We start from the raw sequence: 27,112 nt of genomic DNA, 5'->3' as shown, positions 1-27,112 counted from the left end.
ATGATATGAGAAGACCGTAACACTTTGTGAGAGTGACTGCGAGCTATTATGAAAACAATGCGCTTGGTGTACTTGTGTCGAAACCACCCCCCCAAAAATGTATCCACTCTCCTGAAATTGGACTTGACACTTCCCGTCCTTATCTTAAAACGTAAACAAAATCCCAATGACAAAGCCATGTCGCCCCTCCTACCCTTTCAAAAATTGTCTTCTGCTTTTACACTGACTACATAACCATGTCCAGGCAACAGACAGAGGTGAGCTTCACCGAGAAAATCAAGCAAGTCGAAGATCGTTTCACGGGTGACCAAGAATCCGCCACCGCACGCTTTCAGTCGGACGTTCTGAATCTGGAACGGTACTATCGGAGTGAGTTGAGGGTGCTTTCGGAGAACCACGCTGAGCAGAAGCTCAGCTGGGAGGAGCAGTTAGGGAGAGCGCTACAAAGTGCTGAAGAATGGCAGACGAAGATGCAAGAAGGAACGGAGAAACTTAACCGGGAATGGGCAGAAGAACGGCTTGAGTTGGAGAACATTCACAAAGAAGTCATTCAAGCAATGGCGACAAAGAACCAGCAGTTGCAAGACCTGGTGGAGAGCAACGCCATGGTAGCCCAGACCAAAGAATTGGCACTAAGTCATCAGCTGAATGATCTGCGCAACCAACTTCAGGAGAGTCTTCGGGCCAGGGATGATCTTCTCGCTCACTCCGATAAGACAACCAAAGATGCCGAAATCCTGCTCAGCCAGGCGGTAGAAGATTTTCGACAGGAGAGAGAGGAATTCCAGAGCACCTACACCCAGCTGGAGGGTCAATACGAAGAGTTGCTTTCGGTATCCCGTCAACAGACCACAGAGAGGATTTTGCTCCTCACAGAGCGTGACGATTTAAAGCTACGGATCGAGGACGTCGAGATTCTTCTCAAACAGGCTGTGGATGACTTTGAAAGGGACAGGGCCGAGCTTCGGGCACAGGTGGCTCTCCTGGAGGAGAAATTGAAGGAAAGCCGAACCCTGGATGTGGTCGCAGTCAAGTCTAAGAAAGTAGAACCTTCTACGGAATCAATTCCTGAAAATTCCTTCAGTGAGGAAGATCTGGAAAAGGAACGCAGCCAAAGAAGTGAGCTAGACAAAGACGTGCCGCAACTGAAGATGGTTGCAAGTGAGAACCAAGACCTCCATATCTCATGGACTCTGAACACAACTGGCCTTGGCAAAGGTTCTAATGACCTGGAGACATTAAACTTTGAGCCACCGAATGACGACCCCTATGATCTTATCTCGTACGTTGAGCACTGTGGAGCTTTGGTTGACCACAAAGACGAAAATGGATGTGAAGATGTACCTACCTCTACCATGGAAAACCCCTCAGACCAGGATCAGTTTGATACAGAGACCGCTTTTGGTTCTTTGGTCTTCGTGGATCCTTGTGAACCATTTCTAGATGACACCAAAGATGAACGTGGTTCAAACGGCCAGCAGTCAAAGGATTGGACTCTTTTCGAATTGCAATCTTCATACCGGCAAAGCAGAGAAGAGGTTGTTCTCCTTCAGGAGAAAATCCTGTTACTCCAGCAGAAGACCGAACTCCTTCAGAGTCTTTTGGAGCACAGCAACAAGAAGATTCAAACAGGCCACGAATATCTGGAGGAAAACTACAGCCTCAAAGTCAAAATGTTCCTGCTGTTGGAGCACATCAAGGCGCTGCAGATAAAGGTCTCCGAGCTGAAGGAGCTTCAAGATCGTTACGAAGATTGCCTGTGCCAGAACGCCACCATGAAGGGGCAAAACACCGACCTCAAACTGAAGATTTGGAGACTGCAAAGTGGCCTGAGAGATGAACGGATTTGTCTCACAGGCGACTGTAAGGTCTCTGAGTTGTTCACCCTGGATCGAGCTTTCCCCCAGAGCAGAATTTCGAAGTCGTCGCCCGTGCAGGACATCCTTCACCAAGGGATCTCAGAGCCACAAGCCACGAATGACAACACATGGGCCGATAGGTAATGTGGAGACCACCTTGGAACCTTGTCCCCAGATTAGTTCTGTGGCTCGACCTTTACCCTCGTCATTCCCTGTGACTAGAACCCAAACTTCTCCTAAATCCTCACGTGTGTTACGGCGGTGCTGCCCCCTACTGGACGGAAACAAAGTGCCAAGAACCGAAACAACGATTGGACTGGTTTCTGCGGCAGTATCGCTAAATCTTTTGTGTAAATTCGGAGTTTTGTGGATTTCTGATTTACATTGGCAGATCTGTGAGTTTCAAATGGGGGTCTCTGGATCCACTGGGGTCGCCAAGTTAATGCCCAATAAATTATGATGCATATTTTTTTTTTGGGGGGGAGGGGGGGGCATGACTGGCATGCTAATACCACAAACAAATCCCACCACTTTCGTAGAATTTTAAGTTTATTATTTTGTGACTTTCAAATAATTACTTTTAAATTTTTATTATATTTAAGAATGAATTCCCCAAAACAAAAGCCTGAATATTCTGAAAATTCAGTTATTTTTGAATTTTGTAGATTTATATTTTTCATTTCAAAAAGAACTGAATTTAATTTCTGATTCGGACTTTTATTTTCTTGACTAACTTCTTTTTGCATGTGATTACAACTATTTCTTTTTTCCTTTTAAAATTAAGACTATGGCGTTTAAAATTCTAAAACTATATTAATTTGTGTACATTTTGATTTTTTTTTAGCCGCAAATATACATTTGGTTCCCCCCCCAAAAAAATAAATAAAATAATTATGACAAGTTATGTTTAATTGCTTTCAGGATTGTAACCGTCCCCTTTAGGGTGTCCCTGAATCCTGAAAACTTTTCTGTAGATTGGAATTTAATATATATCTCATGATCCATTTCCAGACATCAAGCGGAGCAGCTCAACCAGAGCAAAGCTGCCGCAGAAAAGCTGGCAGAAAATCTCAACAAGGAGGTGAGATGGGTGCTTATACAGTGATACCTAAGTTTACGAAGGCTTTAGCTAACGAACTTTTCGCCTTACGAACGTTACATTCGCGAGAATATAATCTTGGCATATGAACTATTTTTTGGGAAACACACACAGCGCCACAATGAGTGATGTGTCATTCGCGAATGAGCCGGCTTTTTTCCCCCTCTTTTCCCCGCCCCCAGTCTTCGGTTAAAGCCGTATGTGATTGGTCAAGATTCATGGTAGAGGAGGGAGGGGGACACACGCAGCAGGACACACGCAGGGAGAGAGGGGTTAAAGAAACATAAACACATACACACGAAAGGGAGACGACAGAGCTTGAAACAAAAAACAAAAGTGAAAAAAAAAAAGCGAAATGGTGAGAAAATGGATAGAAATCACAGTAAAATTTGGACTCGTTTCAACTTTATTGATAGTTCAAAGGCAGAGTGTAGACTGGAAGGTTAAAATATCCCATCAATCAGGCTCCACAAGTAACCCGCACAAGCCATCTGTACAATTTAAAAAAAACTTACAAGCAAGTGAACCAGCTATTTATGAAGTTTCTAGTGTGTCTTCCTGCATCTGTTGCAATATCACAACTTCGAAGATGTACAACCCAAAGCTCCTTGAGACACTTTATGCAAAAAGCTATTCATTCCATCAAGCCATCAACGACCATCACAAAGGTAAATAAAACGACTTTATTATACTGTACAGTTTATTTCTTTCATTACAATACCATAGCACATTTATTATACATAAAATAAGGTATATTGTGTGTAGTTTTAATGCTTATTTAGTTGAAAATTGTGTTTTATAGGGACCTGGGAACTGATTATTCTCATTTTAATGGTTTCCTATGGGAAATTAATGTTTGGAAGACACACCTTTAGCCTTACACACAATTTCTGGGAACCAATTAAGTTCGTAAGCCGAGGTATCACTGTAATAGTTGCTTTCTAGATTTTTCAGTCATTTGTTGCACATTTTCACTGACGACGCATTTCAGGTGTTTGACCTTCGCTCGCAAAGCCGGCGACTCCACAACCAGAACGGGACGCTGGCTGAGAAGAATGCCCGCAGCCTGGCCGACGTGGACGAGCTCAAGCGGCAGCTGGCCGAGCTGATAAAAGACGACGAAAACCAGGAGGCGCTGACCGTCGAGGAGAAAAAAGAGGTGAGCTAGCTTGCGGTCGCCGTAGCGACACGGCGGATTTGTTAACAGCCGTCTTGCGTTGTTAGCTAGCGGCTTGCGTGCGCGCTCTGGAGGCCGAATTAACCAAAGCTGTGAAGGACGCGACCAGGCTGGAGGACAGAAACGCCGAGCTGGCCCAGCGGGTGTCTGACCTCGAGGAGAAGGTAAAACCGTCCAGTTGAAGACCTCCTGTCTTCTTTCTAACGCAAACGTGCGGTTTCTCGCCCTTTTTGTGCGCAGTTGATGGAAGCAGATTCAATGGAGAATCATCTCAGCCATCTGACCGAAGGCCGGAAAGATGCGGTCAAGGAGACTCGAGGTCTTCGCAAACAGCTAGCTAAATTCCAGGAGAAGGTAAGGTCTTTTTGGCTTCCTTTTTTTCTGACTTCCTGATAGAGAATATGAAGTTATCATATTTAAAAGTTTCATGCTGTTATATGCTTAGTCAACATGTGTGACTAAAATACACAATTGAAGTACAGACAACCCGGGGTCAATCTGAGGTCAACAGACACAGCTTGTTAAATTGTCATCTCAATCTAGGACAGGGGTGTCAAAGTCATTTTTTGCCGCGGGCCACATTGTAGTTATGGTTTCCTCTCGAGGGCCGTTTATGAATTTGGAGAAGCCATTAGAATGTTTAAATCCCTTCAAATATTACATATAGAGCACACAGCAAATTAATGAACTCGTTTTCAAATCTGAAGTCAAGAATAATGACTTTTATTGTGGTTGACATCGAAAAATATGACATTTTGGCTCAGATTTTAGCAATCATCATGGAATTTAACAAGTTTGATTTGCTTTCGCGGGCCGAAAAAAATGATGTGGCGGGCCGGATTTGGCCCGCGGGCCTTGACTTTGACACCTGTGAACTAGGAGGTCTGGCCTTGGACAGAATTTAGGACTTGGGAAACTCCTTATCACAGGACTAATTTAAGACTTGAAACTCCTTCACGGGAAGAGCTCATTAGCCAGGTTACAAATGTATCAGTTCATGGAAGAGACAATGTTTTATTGCTTACAGCTGTCCGTGCTTCGAACTCAAGCGGTGTGGTATTCTAATCAAGAAAAGTATGTTTTACTAATGTATCACTTTAATTTGCATCTACTCTCAATAAATAGCTTGGCAGAGGGCTGCAGAATTCAGGCGTCTGTCATGAATGGCTGCGTCTCCTGCCGGCAGTAAAAAGACAATCTTTCCGGGGTGGAGTCTTTGTCCACAGTGTCCGATCGAACATCCCTGACACTTCCCTTTCCACACTTGTCTTTTTCCACAGGTGAAGACCATGGATGACACCCTTCAGGCGGTGAGTCATCAGAAGGCTTGCCTACGGTCGGATCTGCGCATCACCCAACAGGACCGGGATTCCCTCCGCCAGGAAGTTGCCATCCTGCGCAAACAGCTTCAAAACGCCGCCGATAAGGTAAGACTCGTTGGACTGACTGTCCACTGACGGCACCTTTTTGTATTTACAAATGTATCCTCCGCAAGAATCAGATTTTGGAGCTGGCTTTGCACGACTCGTCCATCCAAAGTCCAACCAGGAAGCTCTTCAGAGATGGCACGCTACAGTCGAAAGAACAAGCTGACAAGGTTTCGAGTCCCAACTAGAAACGCTTGGATCCTGCGACTAGGAGTGAACGTAACATTCTTGTGACTTGGCGCAGTACGGGATTCTGTTCCTGAAGCAGCAGCAGCAGCAGCAGCGCAGAACCAACCAAGCGATGCTGCTCAAAGCCTTGCAGAAGGAGAACGCCTGTCTCAAGCAGGAAGTGGATGCTCAGAAGCTGCTCATCAAGGTATCAACGCACTTTTTTTTCTGGCAAATTTTCCATCCTTTATCCCTTCCATCCTACTTAACTCATTTACTGCCGGACATGTGCAAAAATGTGTCCACTTCAGTGCCAGGGTTTTTGTCATTGTCACTCGAAATCCAGGACCCACAGAATATTGAGTTTTAGGACTACGTAAACATTCAATGCAGTGTAAGAAACCTTAGACGCTCTTCTTTCATCAGCAAAAAAATGAGGTAATTACTTAATTATATGGGTCTGGAGTTATATGAGCTTGAAATGCTTATATAACTAGCTGGCTATCTAGCTACCTAGCTATTTGCTGTCTATTAGCTATCTAACTATCTAGCTGGTTAGTTAGCTAGCTATTTGCTGTCTATGTATTTATTTATTTATTTATTTATTTATTTGCTAGCTGGCTAGCTACCTAACTAGCTATCTATTTGCTATCGATCTAGCTGGCTAGTTAGCTAGCTATTTGGTGTCTATTTATTTATTTATTGGCTAGCTATTCTTGCTATCTAGCTGGCTGGCTATCTAATAAGCTATCTATTTGCTAACTATTAGCTATCTATTAGTTATCTAGCTAGCTAGCTATCTACGAGTTATCCAGTAGCCAGCTAGATAACTTTCTATCTATTCGAGTTATTCCAGGTTGAGTGAACGCTGGCGCATGTGGCTGCCGCTGCTCACCCACTGAAAAAAATCCTGTGACTATAAAGTGACCTGAGAGTTTTGAAAAGCGCTTATAAATGAAATATATTATTATTATTAGCTAACTAACGAGCATGCTTGCTAGCTATCTATTTGCTGCCTATTAGCTATCTGACTAATTAGCTGGTTATCTAGCCGGCTAGCTATTCGCTATATGTATAGATAGCTGTATAGATAGCTAGATATCACTAGCTATTAGCTAGTTTCCGGGTTGAGTGAATGCCGGCGCGCGTGACTGCCGCTGCTGACCCACAGAAAAAACATATCCTGTGACCTTGAGAGATGATTATTATTATTATAAATAACAGCAGCTGTCCAAAATACAATGCAATACGTACATATTGGTTTATATAGCGCTATAACAACAGCTGAAGCTGGAGTAAAAGCGCTAACATGGAAAAAAGGGAAATGCTAACCCTTTGTGGAAAAAAAAACATTACCAGAGGCCATAGCCAGTGCTTTATCAGCTCCCAAACAACAGGAATGGCGCTCTCCGTCATATTTTCAATTCCTGAATAAATTTGTGAATGGCATTGAATGAGTTAATTTAAAAGATGTTCTGTTAAATTTTGCTCCATCCCATCATCTCATTGCTTGGTGCTTTTTAATGCCAGGATCTCGCGGCGAAGGAAGGACTCACACAGCTGCAGGAGGAAAACGAGGCGCTCAAGGCCGAAATCGCTCGGCTCGCTGCGCAACTCCTTCAGGTTGGCAATTTCCATGTTACAAATTATTCATTCAGGGAAAAAAAAACATTAAAAACATTATCTATATGTATATTTATATTGGATTGGATTAGCCTTTATTAGTCTCGCGGTGGAGAAATTTAGATTTCACAGCAGCAAAGTGATGAACGTAAGATGAAAGGAAAGGAAGAAATAGAAAAACAACACTCTGGCGGCACCATCTTGAAGTAAAAAAAAAAAAAAAATCTAGTGACGAAAAGAAATTGTCCCATATAAATCCGCTTCAATTCCAAGCCACCGCAGTTCCACATATCTATATCTGTAATCTGTAGATAGATAGATAGATAGATAGAACATTATTTTTTGCGTTGTGTCACATTATTTGTTTATTTTATTGTTTTTGGTGTTTGACTTCAAGATGGCACCGCGAGAGTGGCTGCCTTTACAGCAGCTCCTGTATTTTGTTTTTGCAGCTGTGAAATTTAAATTTCTCCACTGTGAGACAAATAAATGCTAATCCAATCAAATGTAATAAAATTAACTATGTATAGTTAAAAAAATAAATAGATAGACATACATACGGTCTATATACAGTAAAGTCTCGTTATATCGATATCGGATATATCGATAGTCCCGGTTATATCGATATTTTTTCGGACTCCCTTGAATATCGATATAACGAGACTTTACTGTATATATTATGTGCTGTTTACTCATCTGTAATTATTTTTTTTATTTTCCCTTTGTAGTCATTCCAGGTTCACTTCACCGGACTGTTGCCGACATCACCGCACAGGACAGGAAGAGGACATCGTCCAGACGCCGACATCGCGCAGGTACGATCCTACAAACGTGACACAAACGTGGGGTATTTGGATATCTGTTTGGAAGTATTTTCACAACCACTTCACACAAGTTTTATGTTCTTGTGTTTAGTTGAGCGGTCACTTGTAATGAGATCAGCTGGATGTTATGTCGAAATGTAGAAATTACAATAGGATCCATTTTGTATTCCTCATTTCACTCAATTTCCATTAGCTTTGTAAGAAAGTAGCCATGTCAAAATGAAGTTCTTCTTGAATGCTATTCACTGTTTTGCAGTCCTCGTCTTGTTCCACAGGTCCATCTCCACATTCATTGTATGTTTGTTTGTTTGCTATTTTATTATTTTTTTGGATTTCTTTTTAGTGTGGTCAAAGCTTCATCTCTTCCCTGTTTATCGTTGTTTTTATGCTCCATGTAGAGGAGTAATACTTTGATGTTTCCAATTTTTCCATATTCTTTTATGTTCCAGCCTTATTCAAATATGGACGGTGACCCATTTAGGGGGGGGAATTAATATGCTCGACTTGTTAACTCATTCACTGCCAGACGATGTGAAAAAATGTGTCCGCTCCAGTGCCAGGGTTTTTGTCATTTTCACTCAAATTGCAGTACTCACACAATATTGAATTTTAGGACTACATAAACATTCAAAGAAAACGTTGGAACGTAAGAAACGTTAGACTCTCTTCTTTCATCAGGAAAAAAAAAGTTAATTCCTAAGTTATATGGGTCTGGAATTATCTGAGCTTGAAATGGGGGCGCCTGTACAAACTTTGATTTAGATTTATATACTAATAATAATGATGATGATGATGATGATAATGATAATACATTTCATTTATAAGCACCTTTCAAAACTCTCAAGGACACTTTACAGTCACAGGATATTTTTTCTGCGGGTGAGCAGTGGCAGCCACACGCGTCAGCGTTCACTCAACACCGAAGTAACTCAAATAGATAGAAAGCTAGCTAACGAGCTAGCTAATGGTTAGCTAATAAATAAAAAAAGTCAGATCGCCAACAGCTAGACAGTTTACAGCCAGCCAGCTAGACAGCTAATAGCTAGCCAGCTAGCTAATAGATAGCCAGATAGCCGACAGCTTACAGCTAGACAGATAGCTAATGGATAGTTCATACATAGCTAATAGATGGCCAGATAGCCAACTAGACAGCTAATAGCTAGCCAGCTAGCTAATGGATAGCTAATAAATAGCTAATAGATAGCCAAATAGCCAACGTGGCCCTTTCCTTATATGGGAAAAAGTAATTCACTTGCTTTGGTTTGGGTGTGACTTTCCGGTTAGGGGAAAATACTATACATGTATTTTGTACCAATCGGTGTAAAAAAGACAAAATGTCCGACTAGTAAAGACTACTTGAGATTAGCGAGGCTGAAGCCGTGGTGAAGTGTACCTTGCCTTTTTCTCCCCAGGGAGCTGCGGTGGAACAGCACGCTCACACCAACACGGAAGGCTACCAGCACCTGGGCGGACTTTAACGCCATTGTCTTCTTCTTTCTCTCAAGATGGCCGCTAGTCTTTTGTTTTTTTTTTTTTGGCGGCGTCCTCATAAGAGAGTCGACCACGGCGCGAATATGTGAACGTGTAAATTCCTTTAATCGCCGCTAGGTGACGCCAAAGTTTACTCCATTGGAATTTCAATTGAGATAATCTGGAAAATATTTCGTGTCGTTTTTGATTCGACGCTATGGTTCTCCGTAGAGAACGGTGTCATTTTCAACGCGTTATGCTAATGCTAGTTTGCTAATGGTCATGCATAACAAAGTTTCCGAGACTCGGCTAAGCAATCAAAATGTTTAGTAACACACTTACCACAACTGTATCATTATTTTTTTTTTTTTTGCTTTTTATGCAAATTCGACTTGCACGTGATGTTGACAAATGTCCAAGCTATACATTTTTTTTTTTTTTTTTTAAATATAATTATTTATCTTTCCCCCCCCCACGTTTTGCTGCTGTATCACAATTGTTTCCCCGAAGTATTCAAGATGAGAAAAAGAAACTGTCAAATTATGTCTTTCACATACACCTCAGTTGATTTTGAATGTTAATGAGCTATTTATTTATATATTTTGCCGTCACGAGAGCCAAGCGTTCAGTTTTATTTATTTATTATTATTTATTATTAGTTATTACTACGTTATTTAAGTTATTCATTTTTTTTTAAGGTGGATTTCATGATTTTTATATTTTATTTTTGTATTGCACGTTTTCCTGCCTAATTCATGGTTTGCTATCGGAAAATTGACAAAGTTGCCATGGTTACCAAAATAATATGACATTAGGGTACGGACTCGGACGTACCCGTTGAGCGACGTTTTTACTCGGACCTACAACCTACAACTGAAAAGTATACAATACCAAAATACTTTTTGGTGCATTGACCTTCAATGTTTATTGATCATTTGTTCATATTTTATGTTTTTTTTTTATCCTTTGAGCGCACAAATTCCTACCTCTTATTTTATTTTTCGTATTATTTTTTTTTCTGAAATGTAACAGACATTATGTGATGAAATTGAATAAAGTTTCCAGCAACTACAGGTCAGGTTGCTTTTGTTGTTGTTTCTTTTCCTTAAAATGATCCCAATTTAGTCTTCATGATAATAATAATAATAATAACATTAATGAGAATTATTGTTGACGACTACATATTTCCATATCCAGGTTGAACCGGAACGTCGCATGGAGCGTATGGAGGATCGAATGAAGGAAATCGAGACATCGCTACGTAACGTCAAGTTGCTTCTCAGAGAAAAGGTGGCTCAGCTCAAAGAGCAGGTCAGAAGCTTTTTTCACAAATTTGTGATATAATAATAATAATAATAATAATAATAATAATAATAATACATTTCATTTCTAAGCGCCTTTCAAAATTTTATTTATTTTAATAATATAATGAGATATCATGAACAATAATTATCCTAGCTGGCTAGCTATTTGCTATCTAGCTAGCTACTTGGCTAGCTATCTATTTGCTATCTATTATATGTCTAGCTGGCTAAGTATTAGCTATTTAGCTAGCTATTGGCTAGCTAGCTATCTAGCTGGCTGGCTATTAGCTATATATTAGCTAACTTTCTATCTATTTGAGTTACTTCCGGGTTGAGTGAATGCTGGCGCGTGTCACAATATGTTCCTGTTGTGTTTATTTGCTTTGTGTTGACTATTATGTGAAGCACTTTGTTACAGCTGTTGTGAAAGCGCTATATATAAATTAGCATGTATTGTATTGTATTTTAATAATATAATGAGATATCATGAACAATAATTACCTAGCTGGCTAGCTATTTGCTATCCAGCTAGCTATTTGCTATCTATTAGCTGTCTCGCTGGCTAAATATTAGCTATCTTGCTAGCTATTGGCTATCTATCTGGCTAGCTATCTAGCCGGCTAGCTATTAGCTATATATTAGCTAGCTTTCTATCTATTTGAGTTACTTCCGGGTTGAGTGAACGTTGGCGCGTGTGGCTGTCGTTGCATGTGTTGGTTTAAGTGCACGTTTTATTCTGGTTCAGACTGTTGCTGTTTATTTTTAAAGACACAGTGCTCTTTTGGGGTGGGGGCTGCATAGAAATTCATCTGCACTGTTCTATGTGTATTATGAGAAGCTAACTCCTATAAATCTCGTGACGATTATCATCCCAAAAATGTAATTTACCAATATGCTTACATTGATCGACTTTTGCCAGGTGCACAAGAACACCAGAGCGGATGTGCTAATCCGAGACTTGTACGTGGAAAACGGTCAGCTACTGAAGGCTCTGGAGGTCGTCGAGCGACGACGCAGATCGGCGGAGAGGACCAAGTAACTGGCAGAGTGTATGTGGTCCTCTCCACTCGACATCTTCCAACTTTAAAGGACAACCGACACCTCCGGAAAAGTTGCGTCCATAATTTGTAAAATCACTTCAAATGACTTCTACTGAGCGCATTTTACAAAGATTCCACCGCATATAGCTATATTTTACATTTTAAGACTAGCGCTGAATATTCAGGAAGTCTTGTTTTCGCGTTGATGATGATCCCCAAAGTGACGTCACGGAGGGAACGCCCCCTGACCGAGAAAGCGACACACAATGCATTTTGGCTATTTTTTTTCGTCTGAAAACACTGTGTTGATGGTGAAATTAGAAGGAAAACGACATAAATAACGCGATAGTGAATCGTTGTGTGTCGCAGCCAATTGCGGTAACGCGCATTAAGAAGGTGTAAGTTGACACAAATTCCCAGCGGACAAATTAGCCCATTTCCAATGGAGCTTTTGCGCCATCTAGTGCATTTTCTGGGCGCTACATTGGACTCCAGACGGCTCGAATTGATACGGGAGGACTTCTTTAATCGATTGCAAACATTTATGCTTTCCTCTTCAGAACTATTTGAATCATATTCATAACTGGATGAGTAACAAGAAAGCATCTTCTCCGAATCTGAACTCTTTGAAGCCATTGTTTTGATTCTGGAGCAAGGCAGTGTGTGACCAATAGTGACATCACGAACAAGGGGGCGGGACTTTCTGAATCTGCCCAGTTCCGAGCTCATTTTGTTGCAGTTTTGGGACACTTTAAGTCATTTTTATTGGTGTTTTTCATTTGACTAAAAATATCATTTTGGGTATTTTAGATGCTATAAAACGTTTTTCTGATGTCAGTTCGGAAACAACAAAAAAAAATGGTGTCGGTTGTCCTCTAAGTGCGCATAATGTACACATGATTATTTTGTGATGACCTAAAGGGCAATATCACATCCAGTAAATATGCAGTATTTTTTTTTTGTATTCTATATTTTTATATCAATCCATTAAATCTATTGCACTTGTATCTAAAGTACCATTATGATTGTGAGCGGTTATCTTCCCATGCTAATTCTCTGGCAAAAGAGACACATGAAAGAAAAAATGAAGCACTTTTGACTGTCCAGTGCATAACTACCAAATCGTGAAGCTGCCTTTTTTGGCTGATGTTCATGTTTGTCAAACGTCACCATGACAACACTTATTATTATGTTTGTTTTGGCATTTTGTCCCAATGTATTTTACACAATATTTTTGTCATTTGTTTTTACATGCTTTTCATCAGACGGCAGCCATGTTGGTTACTGCAGCAAAATTAAAATATTACATTCAAATTGTGTCGATCCTTTATTTAAATTAGATTAGACAAGCCTTTATTTGTCTTACAGTGGATAAATTTACATTTCACAGCAACAAAAACAAAATACAGGAGCTGCTGTAAAGGCAGCCACTCTCGCGGCACCATCTTGTAGTTAAAAAAACAAATAAACAAATATGACAACAGAAAATACAGTCTGCACCCTCTTTGTTGTATGAAGTTCTAGTCGAAAGAAGAGAGGATCTAAGCGTCCTTTATACCAGTGGATCAGGGAAGTCGTGGTGAAATGTGCATGTCTGTTACGAGCTAAGTTTTAAAAGCTAACATGAAGCCGTAGCATCCATCAATGAAAAGAGGTTGGGTCACATATCCTGTCCCACGTAAATACGCTTCAATTCCAAGCCGCGACAGCTCCACATACGCGTTGGTGCTCCGCACTGACGCACCTTTCTTCTCATCGCGGGCTCTTTATGCCATGCATCCATCCACATTTATTATTTGTAATTTTAACAGAATCCTTAGTTGGGGAAAAAGAATACTAATAATAATAAGAATCATCATCATCACACATTTCATTTATAAGCGCCTTTCAAAACTCTCAAATCGATACAAAGCTAGCTAGCTAGTTAAATGAGAGCTAATAGATAACAAATAGCTAGCTACGTATATTGCTAATAGGTAGCTAGCTAGCTAGCCAGCCATATAGCTAAATAGATAGCCAGCTAGGTAGCTTGCTCGCTATCTATCTATTTTGTTATGCCTGATCATTAGCAAATTAGCATTAGCTAGGTAGCTGGCTAGGTCGCTGGCCAGCTATGTATCTAGAGAGCTAGCTAGATAGATACATAAACAAGCTTGAACGCAGAATTCCAAATTGGAACGAAAAATGTTTTTTAAATCTTTATATTTGAATGGTCGTTGCTGCATGATTTTATTAAAACAACAATGTTTTTTGATTAATAAAATGGGCAATGTAAAAATAATGGATGGGTCTTTGAGACGTTTAATTGGGTAGAAGTCGAGATGTCTACATGTATTTTTGGTGATGATTAATTTTGTTAGCGACGTTTAGTGCGTTTTAGACGCTGTTTATTTTGGGATGGCATGTTAGGTGAAACTGGTTATGGCATTTCCATGTTTTTAAATAGGGAAATATAATTGGTAATGTGGGCGAGTCGAGTCCCTTCAAATAGCCACGTGTGCGCATGCGCCCGCAGGTACGGCGCTGCACCCGTCTGCGCATGCGCACAAGTAACCAAACTTTCGTCGCCTCTCACTCAAGTTAGCACCGGCTAAGCTAATTCGTCTGGTCCTCAGAAACGGAGCGCTTTCTAAAATGTTCTCTCCCCGCGCTTGGCGACGTGGAGAGCGGGGCGGCCACCGAGCGGAGGGCTTGACAGCGCCGCGTTGTTGACGTCGTCTCCCCGCTCAGCTTCCCCCCCTCCCTTACCGCAACCATCGCCGCCACGCTTCAAACTGGAGTTATTATGCTCTCGCGAAAGAAAAGTAAAAGCGAGTCGTCGAAGCCGGCCGAGGTCCACGGGAAATATGTGAAGAAGGAGACGTCGCCGCTCCTCCGAAGTAAGCAACAGGTTGCTTGGATAGTTAGCCCAGCTTACTTTAGCATCTCCTAGCCTCTTTCGCTATCGATTTAATTCATGTCGTTTGCTAATCGATAACACGCCGTAAGTCACACTGAGGACGTGGAAACATTTAATTGCACTTTTTTTCTTTTCTTACTCCATTAATGATAAACTTAAACTACTTTTAAGCGCACGTTTTAAAAGCAAGCCAGCTGCTTATCTGGCAGCGAAACGTTATAACAAAAACGTCAACGCTACTGTTTACGTCACTTGCATCGACTGTAATTTGAATTTTAAAATAATAACTATCATAGTCAAATATTTTTAGAAATGTGTTTCTTTGCTCGTGCCATACTGTCTTCTTCGGTAGCGTCCCGTTTATTTCATTCCCGTCTATGACCCTTGTTGTATCCTAACTTGTTTGCTATTATGTAGCGATGTGACAAAATGTTTCAATAATAATTCATCACACATTTTCTAGTACCATATTAAAGTGCATTTAAATAGCTTTGAAATGATGTGTAGATTATTGTTCTATGACAAATATGGCATTTTTAATTTTGGAAATATGAGGGGATTTTCTGCCTGTAATTACAGTTAAAACAATGAAAATCTGTGACAGGGTTCTTTATTACAGTTTAAACTATCATAACTTTCTTAATTTTTGGCAGATCTTAACGTGTAATGCACCATTGGAAATCTTTGAAAATCTAATGAAATTCTAAACATGAACAGAAAACACAAGAAAAGATTCAAAATATAAATGAGCAAATATCAACGATCGAATGCAGGCAGATTTTCGTCAGAAATCAAAAATGGCTGTCACTGAATACTAGATAAGAGAATTGCGAGCTCTAGAAATATATATGCTAATGTTTATTTTTGCTTATAACTTTGTAGTTATGGAGAAAAATATATATTGTACCACTTCTATGAGTGATAAAAATACAACTTACTCACTTTTATAAACTGGAGTGTTAGCAAAAAGAGCGTTAACTTCAATTTTTCCCCCCGTTTCTCGTACTTCACGATGACGTACTTCACAAAAATGCAATGATGTACGACTTCGAGTACAGAGTGCGCTCTGTTCACTGGACAGAAAACAATCGCGGGGGAATATAACTCACCTATAATAAGTCCCATGTTGCGCCATCGGGTTCTATTTATTACCCCCCTCATTCATTTTTTTTTAATCATACCCCATAATTGTTCACATGCTCTGTCCTGTGGCTTTCCAGTATGACCCACCATGTCCATAATGTCCCCATGATGCTGAAGTGTGTGTGTGTGTGTGTGTGTGTGTGTGTGTGTGTGTGTGTGTGTGTGTGTATATATATACAGTAAAGTCTCGTTATATCGATATTCAAGGGAGCCCGAAAAAATATCGATATAACCGGGACTATCGATATATCCAATATCGATATAACGAGACTTTACTGTATGTATATATATATATATATATATATATATATATATACACACTGTCCAGGGGTGGCATAACTAAGCCTATGTGGTCGAAGAAGTCTGTTGTAAGAACGATCCGAATTAAACCTCACCCCACCATGGCGATTTAGTGGAGGGTTTTGCTGTTTTATGAAAATACAGTAAAGTCTCGTTATATCGATATTCAAGGGAGTCTGAAAAAATATCGATATAACCGGGACTATCGATATATCCGATATCGATATAACGAGACTTTACTGTAGCTTCTTTTACTCCCCTTTCAAGCCATGTATTTTCTTTGGCAAATATTTTAACCTAATTGTTGTCAAATGAGTGGTTGCTAGCTTTTAGGTGCATATGTACCTTTGATGTATACAAATACAATCGAAACAGTTCCATTTCCTCAACGGTATTTGAAATCTGCCACTTTAGGGAAACCCCAAGCCATCTAGCGTCACAACTCTCCTGGTAGCTAGCAACATCTTCTATTGTAAACGTAACATCAAGCTAACGCTATCTTTTTCTTCCCTCCTCCTCCAGATCTTATGCCGTCGTTCATCCGTCATGGCCCCACCATGCCCCGCCGCGCCGATGTTCCGATGCCCGACATGGGCGCTTCCGCCTACCCGGCCGCCTCGTGCCGAGAGCCAAACTTGTCCCGGAGCAAAAGCTTCCTTCGCGCCGCTTCGCCGCGTCCGCCGCACGAGGCGGCCCGCCGCGAGAGCCATCGCCTGTCCGCGCCGACGTACCTGCCGCGCAGCCTTGGCGATCTGCCGCACGAATACGCCGGCTCGCTGCAGTCTTTCTTAACGGACGGCGGCCCCGTGTCGGAGAACGGCGACGCCGGGCGTTACTACTTCCACCCGCAGGAAGCTCCCTACTACGAAGGGAGGCAACAGCAGGCCCGGAGAATGCCGGAACGCTTCCCGGATGACTACCACTACTACGAGCATGGAGAACACGGTTTCCAAAGACTTCCGCGGCAACACACGCCCCCCACACCCAGCAGACCCCCCTCTGGTAATTTTTCCATCCCTTCTGCCCACACCTAGTGACACCATAAGGCACGGGTGTCAAAGTCACGGCCCGGGGGCCAAATCTGGTCCGCCACATCATTTTATTCGGCCCGCGAAAGCAAATCAAACTTGTGAAATTTTATGCTCATTTATCGAGCTAGCTAGCTATAGCGGTCGAGCTAACTAGCGAGTAAGATAGCTCGCTCACTTTCTATTCAGATAGCCGGATAATCCTTTACATCACAGGTGTCAAAGTCGAGGCTCAGGGGCCAAATCTGGCCCGCTACATCATTTTATTCGTCAAAGGTATTTTCGTTCGTTCATTCGTACATGATAGCTAGCTAGCATCCAGCCAGATATCTAATTGATAGCAAATAGATTGCAAATAGGTAGCCAGCCAGATAGCTAGCTAGATAGCTAGCTTGCCATTAAGCTAATAGATAGCTAGCTAGCCACCCAGCCAGATAGCTAATTGATTGCAAATAGTTAGCCAGTGAGGTAGCCAGTCAGGTAGCTAGCTGGATAGCCAGCTTGCTATTAAGCTAATAGATGGCAAGCTATCCACCCATCCAGATAGCTAATTGATATCAAATAGTTAGCCAGTTAGGTAGCAGCCAGATAGATAGCTAGATAGCCAGATTGCAAGTAAGCTAATAGATAGTCAGCTAGATAGCTAGCTAGCCACCCAGCCAGACAGCGAATAGATAGAAAATAGATTGGAAATAGTTAGCCGGTTAGGTAGCCAGTCAGGTAGCTTGCTAGATAGCCAGCTTGCTATTAAGCTAATAGATAGCAATCTATCCACCCATCCAGATAGCTAATTGATATCAAATAGTTAGCCAGTTAGGTAGCAGCCAGATAGCTAGCTAGATAGCCAGATTGCAAGTAAGCTAATAGCTAGCTAGATAGCTAGCTAGCCACCCAGCCAGATAGCAAATAGATAGAAAATAGATTGGAAATAGTTAGCCAGTTAGGTAGATAGCCAGCGAGATAGACAGATAGCTAGATAAATAAAAAGAAGCGAAAAGAGGAAAAAAGAAATTAGCAAGTCCCATTTCACACTAGTTTAGCGATTAGCATTAGCTTCCCCGATTAGCATTTTCACTTCTTCTACTCCGAAAGTCACAATATAACTTCCAGAATACTTCCAAAGTTCAGCAACTGGCTGACACTACGACAACGATGATGGTGATGGTGACGGTGACGGTGATGGGATGTTGGCGAGGAGTCGGTTGCGGCGGAGGCGGAGTGAATTTCTGTGGCGTGCTGTTGCATTCCTCTTGACTCGCCAACTTCCAGTGACCTCTCTCTCTTTCTCGCTCTCTCTCACTTCCTCTTGACTTGCTGTCACCTCCTAAGCATTCTTTTCGGGGAGGGTGGGGGCTGTCACACAGTTGTTAGATTGAAATCGTTCGTACAAAATGGAGGTAAAAATGACATGTTTTAGAGGCAGGAAGTAAAATAGTTTGAATCGTGAAAGTCGAATCAGCGACCATTGGGAATTTCACACACAATTCTTCATTTTTCCCAAACATTTAATAATAATAATATTAATAATAATAATACATTTCATTTATAAGCGCCTTTCAAAACTTTCAATGTCACTTTACAGTCACAGGATCAGTTTTTCTGTGGGTGAGCTGCGGCAGCCACACACGCCAGCGTTTACTCACCCTGGTAGCTACTCAATAGATACAAAGCTAGCTAGCTAGCTAATAGATAGGTAATAGCTAATAGATATACAGATAGATAGCTTGCTAGAAAGCTAGCTATCCAGCTAATAGATCGCACATAGCTAGTCCTCTGCCCCCTCCCCAATTTGAGAGCAGGGACCAATCATAGCAGAGTCTGGCACCGCCACGCCTGGACAGTAGGGATATATATATATATATATTATATCGATATATATATATCCCGGTTATATATATATATGTGTTACATGCAAACAGGGTATATATCGTGTAGTGTGTGTGTGTATGTTTTCGTACTATATATATGTGAGATGTGTGTGTGTGTATGTACACACATATATATATATATATATGTATATATATATATATATATATATATGTATATATATATATATATATATATATATATATATATATATATATATATATATATGTGTGTGTGTGTGTGTGTGTGTGTGTGTGTGTGTGTGTGTGTGTGTGTGTGTGTGTGTGTGTGTGTGTGTGTGTGTATATATATATGTATATATATATATATGTGTATGTATATATATATATATGTATATATATATATATATATATATATATATATATATATATATATATATGTATATATATATATATATATGTATATATATATATATATATATATATATATATATACTTTTAGTTCGCTGACGAATCCTCTTAGATAAGAAGCGAAACATCCGACACCTTTAAAGAAGTACAGATGACGGTTGAAGAAACCTTCTCATCGATGGATCACTCCTGTACGACTGAGAGCTTACACAGACTCATGTCACTGAGCAAAATAGTTGTCATCCTCCCCGCAGGCATCGGACGAATCCAGGCCAAGTCGCTGGGGAACCTTTCCAGCCTGACCGCCGAGGACATGCCCCTCCCCACCGGCTGGACCGTGGACTGGACCATCCGCGGCAGGAAATACTACATCGACCACAATACCAACACCACGCACTGGAGCCACCCGCTGGAGCGCGAGGGGCTCCCCCCGGGCTGGGAGAAGGTGGAGTCGGCAGAGTTCGGCGTCTATTTTGTGGATCACATCAACAAAAGGGCGCAGTATCGCCATCCCTGCGCTCCAAGGTAGCGTGCACTTAGATTGCGTCATTCATTCATTCAGCCAAGGCCCCACCCACTATAAAAAAGTCATTTGTTTTAAAGGTGCATTACCGCCACCTATAGGAGTGATGCAGAACAGCATTTCAAAAAACCTTTATAATTATAATAACAATAATAATTATAATTATAGTCATAATAATAATAATACATTTCATTTTTAAGTGCCTTTCAAAACTCTCAAGGTCACTTTATAGTCACAGGTTAAGTTTTTTTCTGTGGGTGAGCAGCGGCAGCCACACGCGCCAGCGTTCACTCAACCCGGAAGCTAGCCAGCTCATAGCTATACGTCTGTAAGCTCTCAGTCGTACAGGAGTGGTCCATCGATGAAAAGGTTTCTAACGTCCGACACCTTCAAAGAAGTACAGATGACGGCTGAAGAAACCTTTTCATCGACAGCTCATAGCTAGTTAATATCTAGCTATCTAGCTGGACAGATAGCGAATAGCTAGCTAGCCAGATAACCAGATAATTAGTCAGATAGCTAATAGGCAGCAAATAGATAGCTAGCCAGCTAGTTAGTTAGATAGCTAATAGACAGCAACTAGCTAGCTAGCTAGCTAGTTAGATAGCTAATAGACAGCAAATAGATAGCTACCTAGATAGCCAGCTAGTTAGTTAGATAGCTATTAGATAATAATACATTTCATTTATAAGCGTTTTTCAAAAATCTCGAGGACACTTTAGAGTCACAGGATATTTTTTCTGCGAGTGAGCAGCGGCAGCCACACGCGCCAGCGTTCACTCAACCCGGAAGTAACAAAGTAAAAAAAAAAAACTAAGTAACAAATGATATGACAACACAAAGACACAGTCATTCATTCTTCAGCACTTTCTGTACCCTCTTTGTGACATGAAGCAGTTCTAAATGAAAGCGGTCATCCTTTTCAGCAGTGGATCAGGGACGTCATGGTGAAATGTAATGTGCACGTCTGCTACAAGCTAAATGTTGAAAGCAAGCACAAAGCGGTAGCATCCATTGACGAAAAGAGATTGTCACACATCTCCTGTCCCCACGTAAATCCGCTTCAATTCCAAGCTGCGACAGTCGCCCATACGCATCGGCGCTCTACGATGACACTCGTTTCTTCTCAACACGGACTCCAGAGCTGTCCAGCGATGACTGTCAAATGGCACCGACATGCTTCCCAAATCAAAAACGGTGCTGGCATATTCACGCTGCTAAATGTATTATTATGTACTTTTTAAAGACCCTAACGCCCCCATGTCCATTTTTTAAAACGGTCTTCAAACGCATCACAGATCTGATTGAAAAACATGTCCTTTTTCAAAGACATTTTAGTCCAAAATCTTACATTTTTTGTCACAGTGTTCCCCGCTACGACCAGCCGCCGCCTCTACCGGCTCCGCCGATTACCTATCAGCCACGGCCCGCCGAGAGGAACCAGCCGGTGCTGGTGCCGGCGAACCCTTACCACACCGCTGAGATCCCGGACTGGCTTCAGGTCTACGCTCGTGCCCCCCTCAAGTGAGTACTTGCCTTTACACGTTATTTTTATTTTTGATTTTTTTGTCAATGTTTTAACGTTGGCAATTATAAAGAATGTTTAGTACACATGAAAGAAACAAGGCGAAAAATGGATGGAAAAAAAAGTAAAAATCATTTTTTTAAAAACGTTCATTGAACAGGGTAACACATGGAGGCAAATGTAAAATATTATACTGAGAGTATGCAAGATCAAAAATGAATTCTACTTTAAGAAAAAAAATTAACGGCATCAAAATTAAGCAGGATTGAGTAATCTGACCGTGAGAGTTTTGAAAGGCACTTAGAAAGGAAATGTATTATTATTATTATTATTATTATTATTATTATTATTGCTGTTATTGTTGTTATTGTTGTTATTGTTATTATTATTATTATTATTATTATTATTATATTCGGCTCATATTAATTCATTCACTGCCAGACGATGTGCAAAAATGTATTCATTCCAGTGCCAGGGTTTTTGTCATTTTCACTCAAATTGGAGGATCCACAGAATTTTGACTTTTAGGACTACATAAACATTCAATAATAATAATAATAATAATAATACATTACATTTTAATTCCTAAATGATATGGATCTGTAGTTATATGAGTTTGAAATGAGGGCAACTGTCCAAAATGCAACGCAATACATACATATGGGTTTATGTAGCTCTTGAACAACAGCTGAAGGTGTAACAAAGCGCTAATCATGGAAAGAAGGGAAATGTTGCTCCCTTTTGGAAGGTAAAAAAACATTGCCAGAGGCCATGGCCAGTGTTTTATCGCCACCCAAGCATGAAAATCAGAAAAAGAGTTAATTCCTCAATTATATAGGTCTGGAGTTATCTGATCTTGAAATGGGGGTGGCTGTACAAAAGGCAAATGCTGCCCCCTCGTGGAAGGGACATTGCCAGAGGTCTGACCAGCGCTTTTACGGGATTTGTTGTTTCTTTCTGGGGTGTCGATAAAGCGCTGGCCAGATGTCTAGCAATGTTTTTTGTACCTTCCACAAGGGGGCAGCATTTCTCTTTTTTTTCTTCTCCCCATGTTAGCGCTTTGTTACAGCTTCAGCTGTTGTTAAAGCACTATATAAATCAATATATGGCCGGCTATCTAGCTAGCTATGCATTAGCTATATAGCTATCGATCAAGCTTTCTATCTGAGTTAGTTCTGGGTTGAGTGAACGCTGACCTGTGTGGCTGCCGCTGCTCACCCACAGAAAAACTTATCCTGTGACTGTAAAGTGACCTTGAGAGTTTTGAAAGGCGCTTATAAATGAAATGTATTATTATTATATTTTGGCCAGCAGCCCCCATTTCAAGCTCAGATAACTGCACTTAGGAATTAACTATTTTTTTTCTGATGAAAGAAGAGAGTCTAGGTTTTCTTACGCTGCATTGAATGTTTATGTAGTCCTAAAACTCAATATTCAGTGGGTCCTGCAATTTGAGTGTGTCAGATGTTCGATCGGACACTGTGGACAAAAGCTTGGACACAGAAAGATTGTCTTTTACTGCTGTCAGGGGACGCAGCCATTCATGACAGACATCTGCATTCGGCAGCCCTCCGCCAAGCTATTTATTGCGAGTATATGCAAATTAAAGTGATACATGAGTAAAACATAGTTTTCTTGATGAGAATATTACTTAGCAAGTGACAAAAACCCTGTCACTAGAGTGGACACATTTTTGTCTGGCAGTGAATGAGTTAATCTCCCTCGATCGTAGTCATTCGGTTTTTGGCCCCCAATGGGCGCCCTGAACCGAGCCTGTTCCGGCAGGTATGACCACATCCTGAAGTGGGAGCTTTTCCAGCTGGCCGACCTGGACACGTACCAGGGCATGCTGAAATTGCTCTTCATGAAAGAACTGGAGCATATCGTCAAGTCGTACGAGGCGTACCGTCAGGCGTTGCTCTCCGAAGTGGAGGCGCGCAAACAGCGGCAGCAGTGGTACGCTCAGCAGTCGCCCGGAAAAAGCTTCATGTGACCAAAACGGGCGTCTTTCGTTGCCCCCCTTCTTCACCTTGTGTGCCTTTGCCTCTTTCATCCAAATATTCCCCCCCCCAAAAAAACTAAACTTTGGAAACACTCCGATGAAGAAGCGATCGTGTTGGAGGACTGGCGAAACCATGAACCAAAACATGGACACCTAGAAAGACCACACCCCCTTTTTTTGGGGGCGGGCTGTTTTTTTTTTTGTTGTTGTCCCATTTTGTTTTTAAAGACAATCCACCAAAAGCCGGGCAATATTTAAGTGTCGATAGAGAACCCTTTTTTTATTTTTTATTTTTACAAATAAGCATCAACTCGGGAAGATAATAAGCTACTGGAACTTTTTCATGACTTTCAATTTTCTTTTTTTTTTTGTCAGGACGCTTACTGTTACATTTTTATTTTTATTTTTATGATATTCCAAAATGTCTCAAAGCCATACGTTGCTGGTGAACCAAGTACATTTTTTTTTGCGACCAGCAAGGAATTATTTTTTTCTTTGAAATATCATATTTTAATATATTTTTATCTGAAAACGTGTATGCAGGTTCCGCCCATTCCTGTGGGGATTTATTCTGATTTTGTACAAAAAGGCAACAGGCTGTAATTTGATAAAAGTATGGATTTTAATGAATTGGGATTTGGGGAAACGCTAAATTTCAGTAGCTCAGTTTTTCTTTTGTTTTATATTTTATATATGTATAAATATCTATATAGATACATGGTATATACTGTATATCTATATATGTATACATATCTATATAGATATATGATATATATATATATATAGATATACGGTATATATATCATATGTATATGATATATATATATATATATATATATGGTATATATATCTATTTTATGTATATATATATATATATATATATTTTATGTATATATATATATATCATATGTATATGATATATATATATATATGTGTGTGTGTGTGTGTGTGTGTGTGTGTGTGTGTGTGTGTGTGTGTGTGTGTGTGTGTGTGTGTGTGTGTGTGTGTGTGTGTGTGTGTGTGTGTGTGTGTGTGTGTGTGTGTGTGTGTGTGTGTGTGTGTGTGTGTGTGTGTGTGTGTGTGTCCAGCTTGGCCTTAATTTTTCGTACAATTTCCAAGTATAAATCCTCCAGAAAAGGCATGAGCAGTTACCGAATGTCCCCGAAGGATGTTAGCGACTCTGATATGACGACATTTTGTGAGTTTTTCCACAAAATACACTCCAATTAAGAGTCACATTGTGGGTTATATAAAACCTGGCGTAATAAAATTCCATGTCTTCTTTCTACCCTGACGTCATTGTTTTCGTCTGTCGAGACGGATGAACACAAAAAGGAATGAAGCCCGTGTGCTCTGGTTTATTGGTTTTATTCATGTGGTTTTCGAAACCCTTCCAGGTTTGGATGCACCGCACAGGGTGTCCATAAAGTGTCTTTCAAATTTTAGAAAATGTTTATTCATGCTTTTTTTTGGTCATACTTTGATTCGGATTGTAAAGGAGACGTTATAGGCGGTACGGTCTATAACGTCTCCTTTACAATCCGAATTGTACGGCGGGGTATTTTGTCACTTTAAGTGAAAAGAAAACCCATTTCTAATTAAGTGTTTGACAAATATGCAATTCCACTCAAAGAAATAAACCATTATGGGAAGAAAATGTGTATTTAAAATAATGACAACGTGACGCAGTCTATAGAATCGAAAACGACATAACTATTAGTAATAAACACAAAAAAACAGTTTGGAAGGGGGTTATTTTGGGACATAAAAAAAACGACATGAAGACACTGTGTGCAAAGCCTTACATATTCGTGTTCAATCATATTGTGACGTATAACATATGATAAAATATGAAAAGATGTAAAAAAAAAACAAATCAGCAGGGTTGTTAGTTTCATGCACCCCCACGTTAATGATAATTTAAAAAAACATGACAAACGCTTTGAAAGGTTTTTGAAAAAAATCTATCGGACAAGAAAAATGCATTTGTCAAGTAAAGTAAATTAAATTAAATAAATCTTATGGGCGTGGCGTGGTGGAGAAACATACACGTGACTGTAGATATGATTTCTCATACAATTTTGACCGTGTTACATGGACACTTCATAAACGATTATATAAAAACTACAATGAAGCTTTTTTTTTTTTTTGCATAGATGCAAACGCCCTAAAGCTATTTAAAAAAAATTGCAAATGACGAATTGTATGAACCAATTAAAAAAAAATCCCAATGGCTTCAATTTAAAATAAAAACATTTAATTACAAATAAATAATAAATTAGTATTTATAAATTCTAATTTACAGAATAAATTAGTATTCGAGTATAACGCGCAAAATGTCCTACCTAAAATAGGACTCAATGGTTGGGTGCGCGTTATAAACGAGGCCTGGGAAAAAAAAACAAGTGAGCATGAGCAGTGTATTTTTATTGTCTCAAATGAAGTGACTCGCCCGCATTATTTTGACATATTTAAAATTATTTGACATACAGTAAAGTCTCGTTATATCGATATCGGATATATCGATAGTCCCGGTTATATCGATACTATTTCTATGCACGCACGGAGAAAATTACATGCAAACAGGGTCGGATATATCGATAGTCCCGGTTATATCGATATTTTTTTCGGACTCCCTTGAATATCGATATAACGAGACTTTACTGTATTTAAAAAAATATGTCAAAGTAAAATAAAAAACTAGACTCCGGCCCGCCGAACTTGCCCAAATTATAGTACAAACAGTGTCTAAAACTCATGACAAAAAGCTAGCGAACAACAGGGCAGATAACTGAAAAGTTGCCTGCCCCATTTTTCCCAACTTGAAGCAAAATGAGACCAATCCCATTAAGAAACATTGTCGCAAAGTATAAAGTTTTTTTTTAAATCAAGAATGCACCAACTACAAATGCTACCTTGCTTACTTTACGGCAAATGCGCATGGCTGTAAATTTTGCTACAGTAGTCGATTGTCATTGTGGTGCACAATGCAACGTTTGCATTGATTCCTACGAGCCACTAAGCCCCTTTCATAAGTCTCACGTACACGTTACAGTCACGGTTTAATGTAAATTTACGTTTTGTAGCGTCACATATGTCGTTAGCTTCTTTTGAATCTTTCTTCTAGTTTGAGGTTCTGTGCATCTATTTTGGAAAATGACATGCAATTGCACGACTTTGTAACGCTTGCGAAAGTCCGGAAGAAAGAAGCAGGCTTCTGATTGGCTGCCGAGCCGAGTATGCAAATTTCAACTGCAGGTAGTCTATGTTTGTGTGCTCGGCGACGGTACACGTGTTTTGTTAGCGCGTGAAGGCGAGAGCGTCAGTGAGGAGTTTGTTGAGCGCGCGGTCAGGACAAACCATCTATGATTTAACACAAGTAGGTATTATTGAGCTTGAATATTTCGTTGTGTAATAATATGTTTTGAATGTTGAAAGTGATTCCATTTTTCAATAAATGTTGA

At 40.3% G+C, this 27,112-nt stretch overlaps 2 protein-coding genes across 5 annotated transcripts in view; both read left to right on the top strand.

The window, feature by feature from the left end:
* The window catches only part of nin (ninein (GSK3B interacting protein)), a 32,240-nt gene extending 18,935 nt beyond the window's left edge, over positions 1 to 13,305 (top strand). Inside the window, exons 16-27 of one of the 4 annotated variants that reach the window (XM_089004639.1) lie at positions 245 to 1,999; positions 2,871 to 2,940; positions 3,950 to 4,117; positions 4,183 to 4,299; positions 4,376 to 4,489; positions 5,416 to 5,562; positions 5,637 to 5,732; positions 5,807 to 5,938; positions 7,261 to 7,353; positions 8,082 to 8,168; positions 10,845 to 10,958; positions 11,871 to 13,305. In XM_089004639.1, the coding sequence (XP_088860765.1) occupies positions 245 to 1,999; positions 2,871 to 2,940; positions 3,950 to 4,117; positions 4,183 to 4,299; positions 4,376 to 4,489; positions 5,416 to 5,562; positions 5,637 to 5,732; positions 5,807 to 5,938; positions 7,261 to 7,353; positions 8,082 to 8,168; positions 10,845 to 10,958; positions 11,871 to 11,990 (3,013 nt within the window). In that variant the 3' untranslated portion in view covers positions 11,991 to 13,305. Of the gene's footprint in view, positions 1 to 244; positions 2,000 to 2,870; positions 2,941 to 3,949; positions 4,118 to 4,182; positions 4,300 to 4,375; positions 4,490 to 5,415; positions 5,563 to 5,630; positions 5,733 to 5,806; positions 5,939 to 7,260; positions 7,354 to 8,081; positions 8,169 to 9,589; positions 10,764 to 10,844; positions 10,959 to 11,870 lie in introns of those variants that run through there. The other 3 variants (XM_089004638.1, XM_089004642.1, XM_089004640.1) reach the window with 3 other exon arrangements.
* Positions 13,306 to 14,517: 1,212 nt separating this feature from the next.
* On the top strand, positions 14,518 to 23,713 carry sav1 (salvador family WW domain containing protein 1). Its single transcript, XM_089005129.1, has 5 exons — positions 14,518 to 14,870; positions 16,856 to 17,335; positions 19,853 to 20,123; positions 21,487 to 21,645; positions 23,432 to 23,713. Exons 1-5 carry the CDS (start codon positions 14,777 to 14,779, stop codon positions 23,637 to 23,639), a joined length of 1,212 nt encoding a protein of 403 aa, XP_088861255.1. The 5' UTR covers positions 14,518 to 14,776; the 3' UTR covers positions 23,640 to 23,713.
* Positions 23,714 to 27,112: the final 3,399 nt, after the last annotated feature.

The sequence above is a fragment of the Hippocampus bargibanti genome, linkage group LG09 (genome assembly GCF_051943395.1).
Source record: "Hippocampus bargibanti isolate YZ-2025 linkage group LG09, ASM5194339v1, whole genome shotgun sequence".
In the NCBI taxonomy this organism is placed as follows: Eukaryota; Metazoa; Chordata; class Actinopteri; order Syngnathiformes; family Syngnathidae; genus Hippocampus; species Hippocampus bargibanti.
Note: the sequence above shows the minus strand (reverse complement) of the source record. Positions and strands in the feature narration are given on the sequence as shown.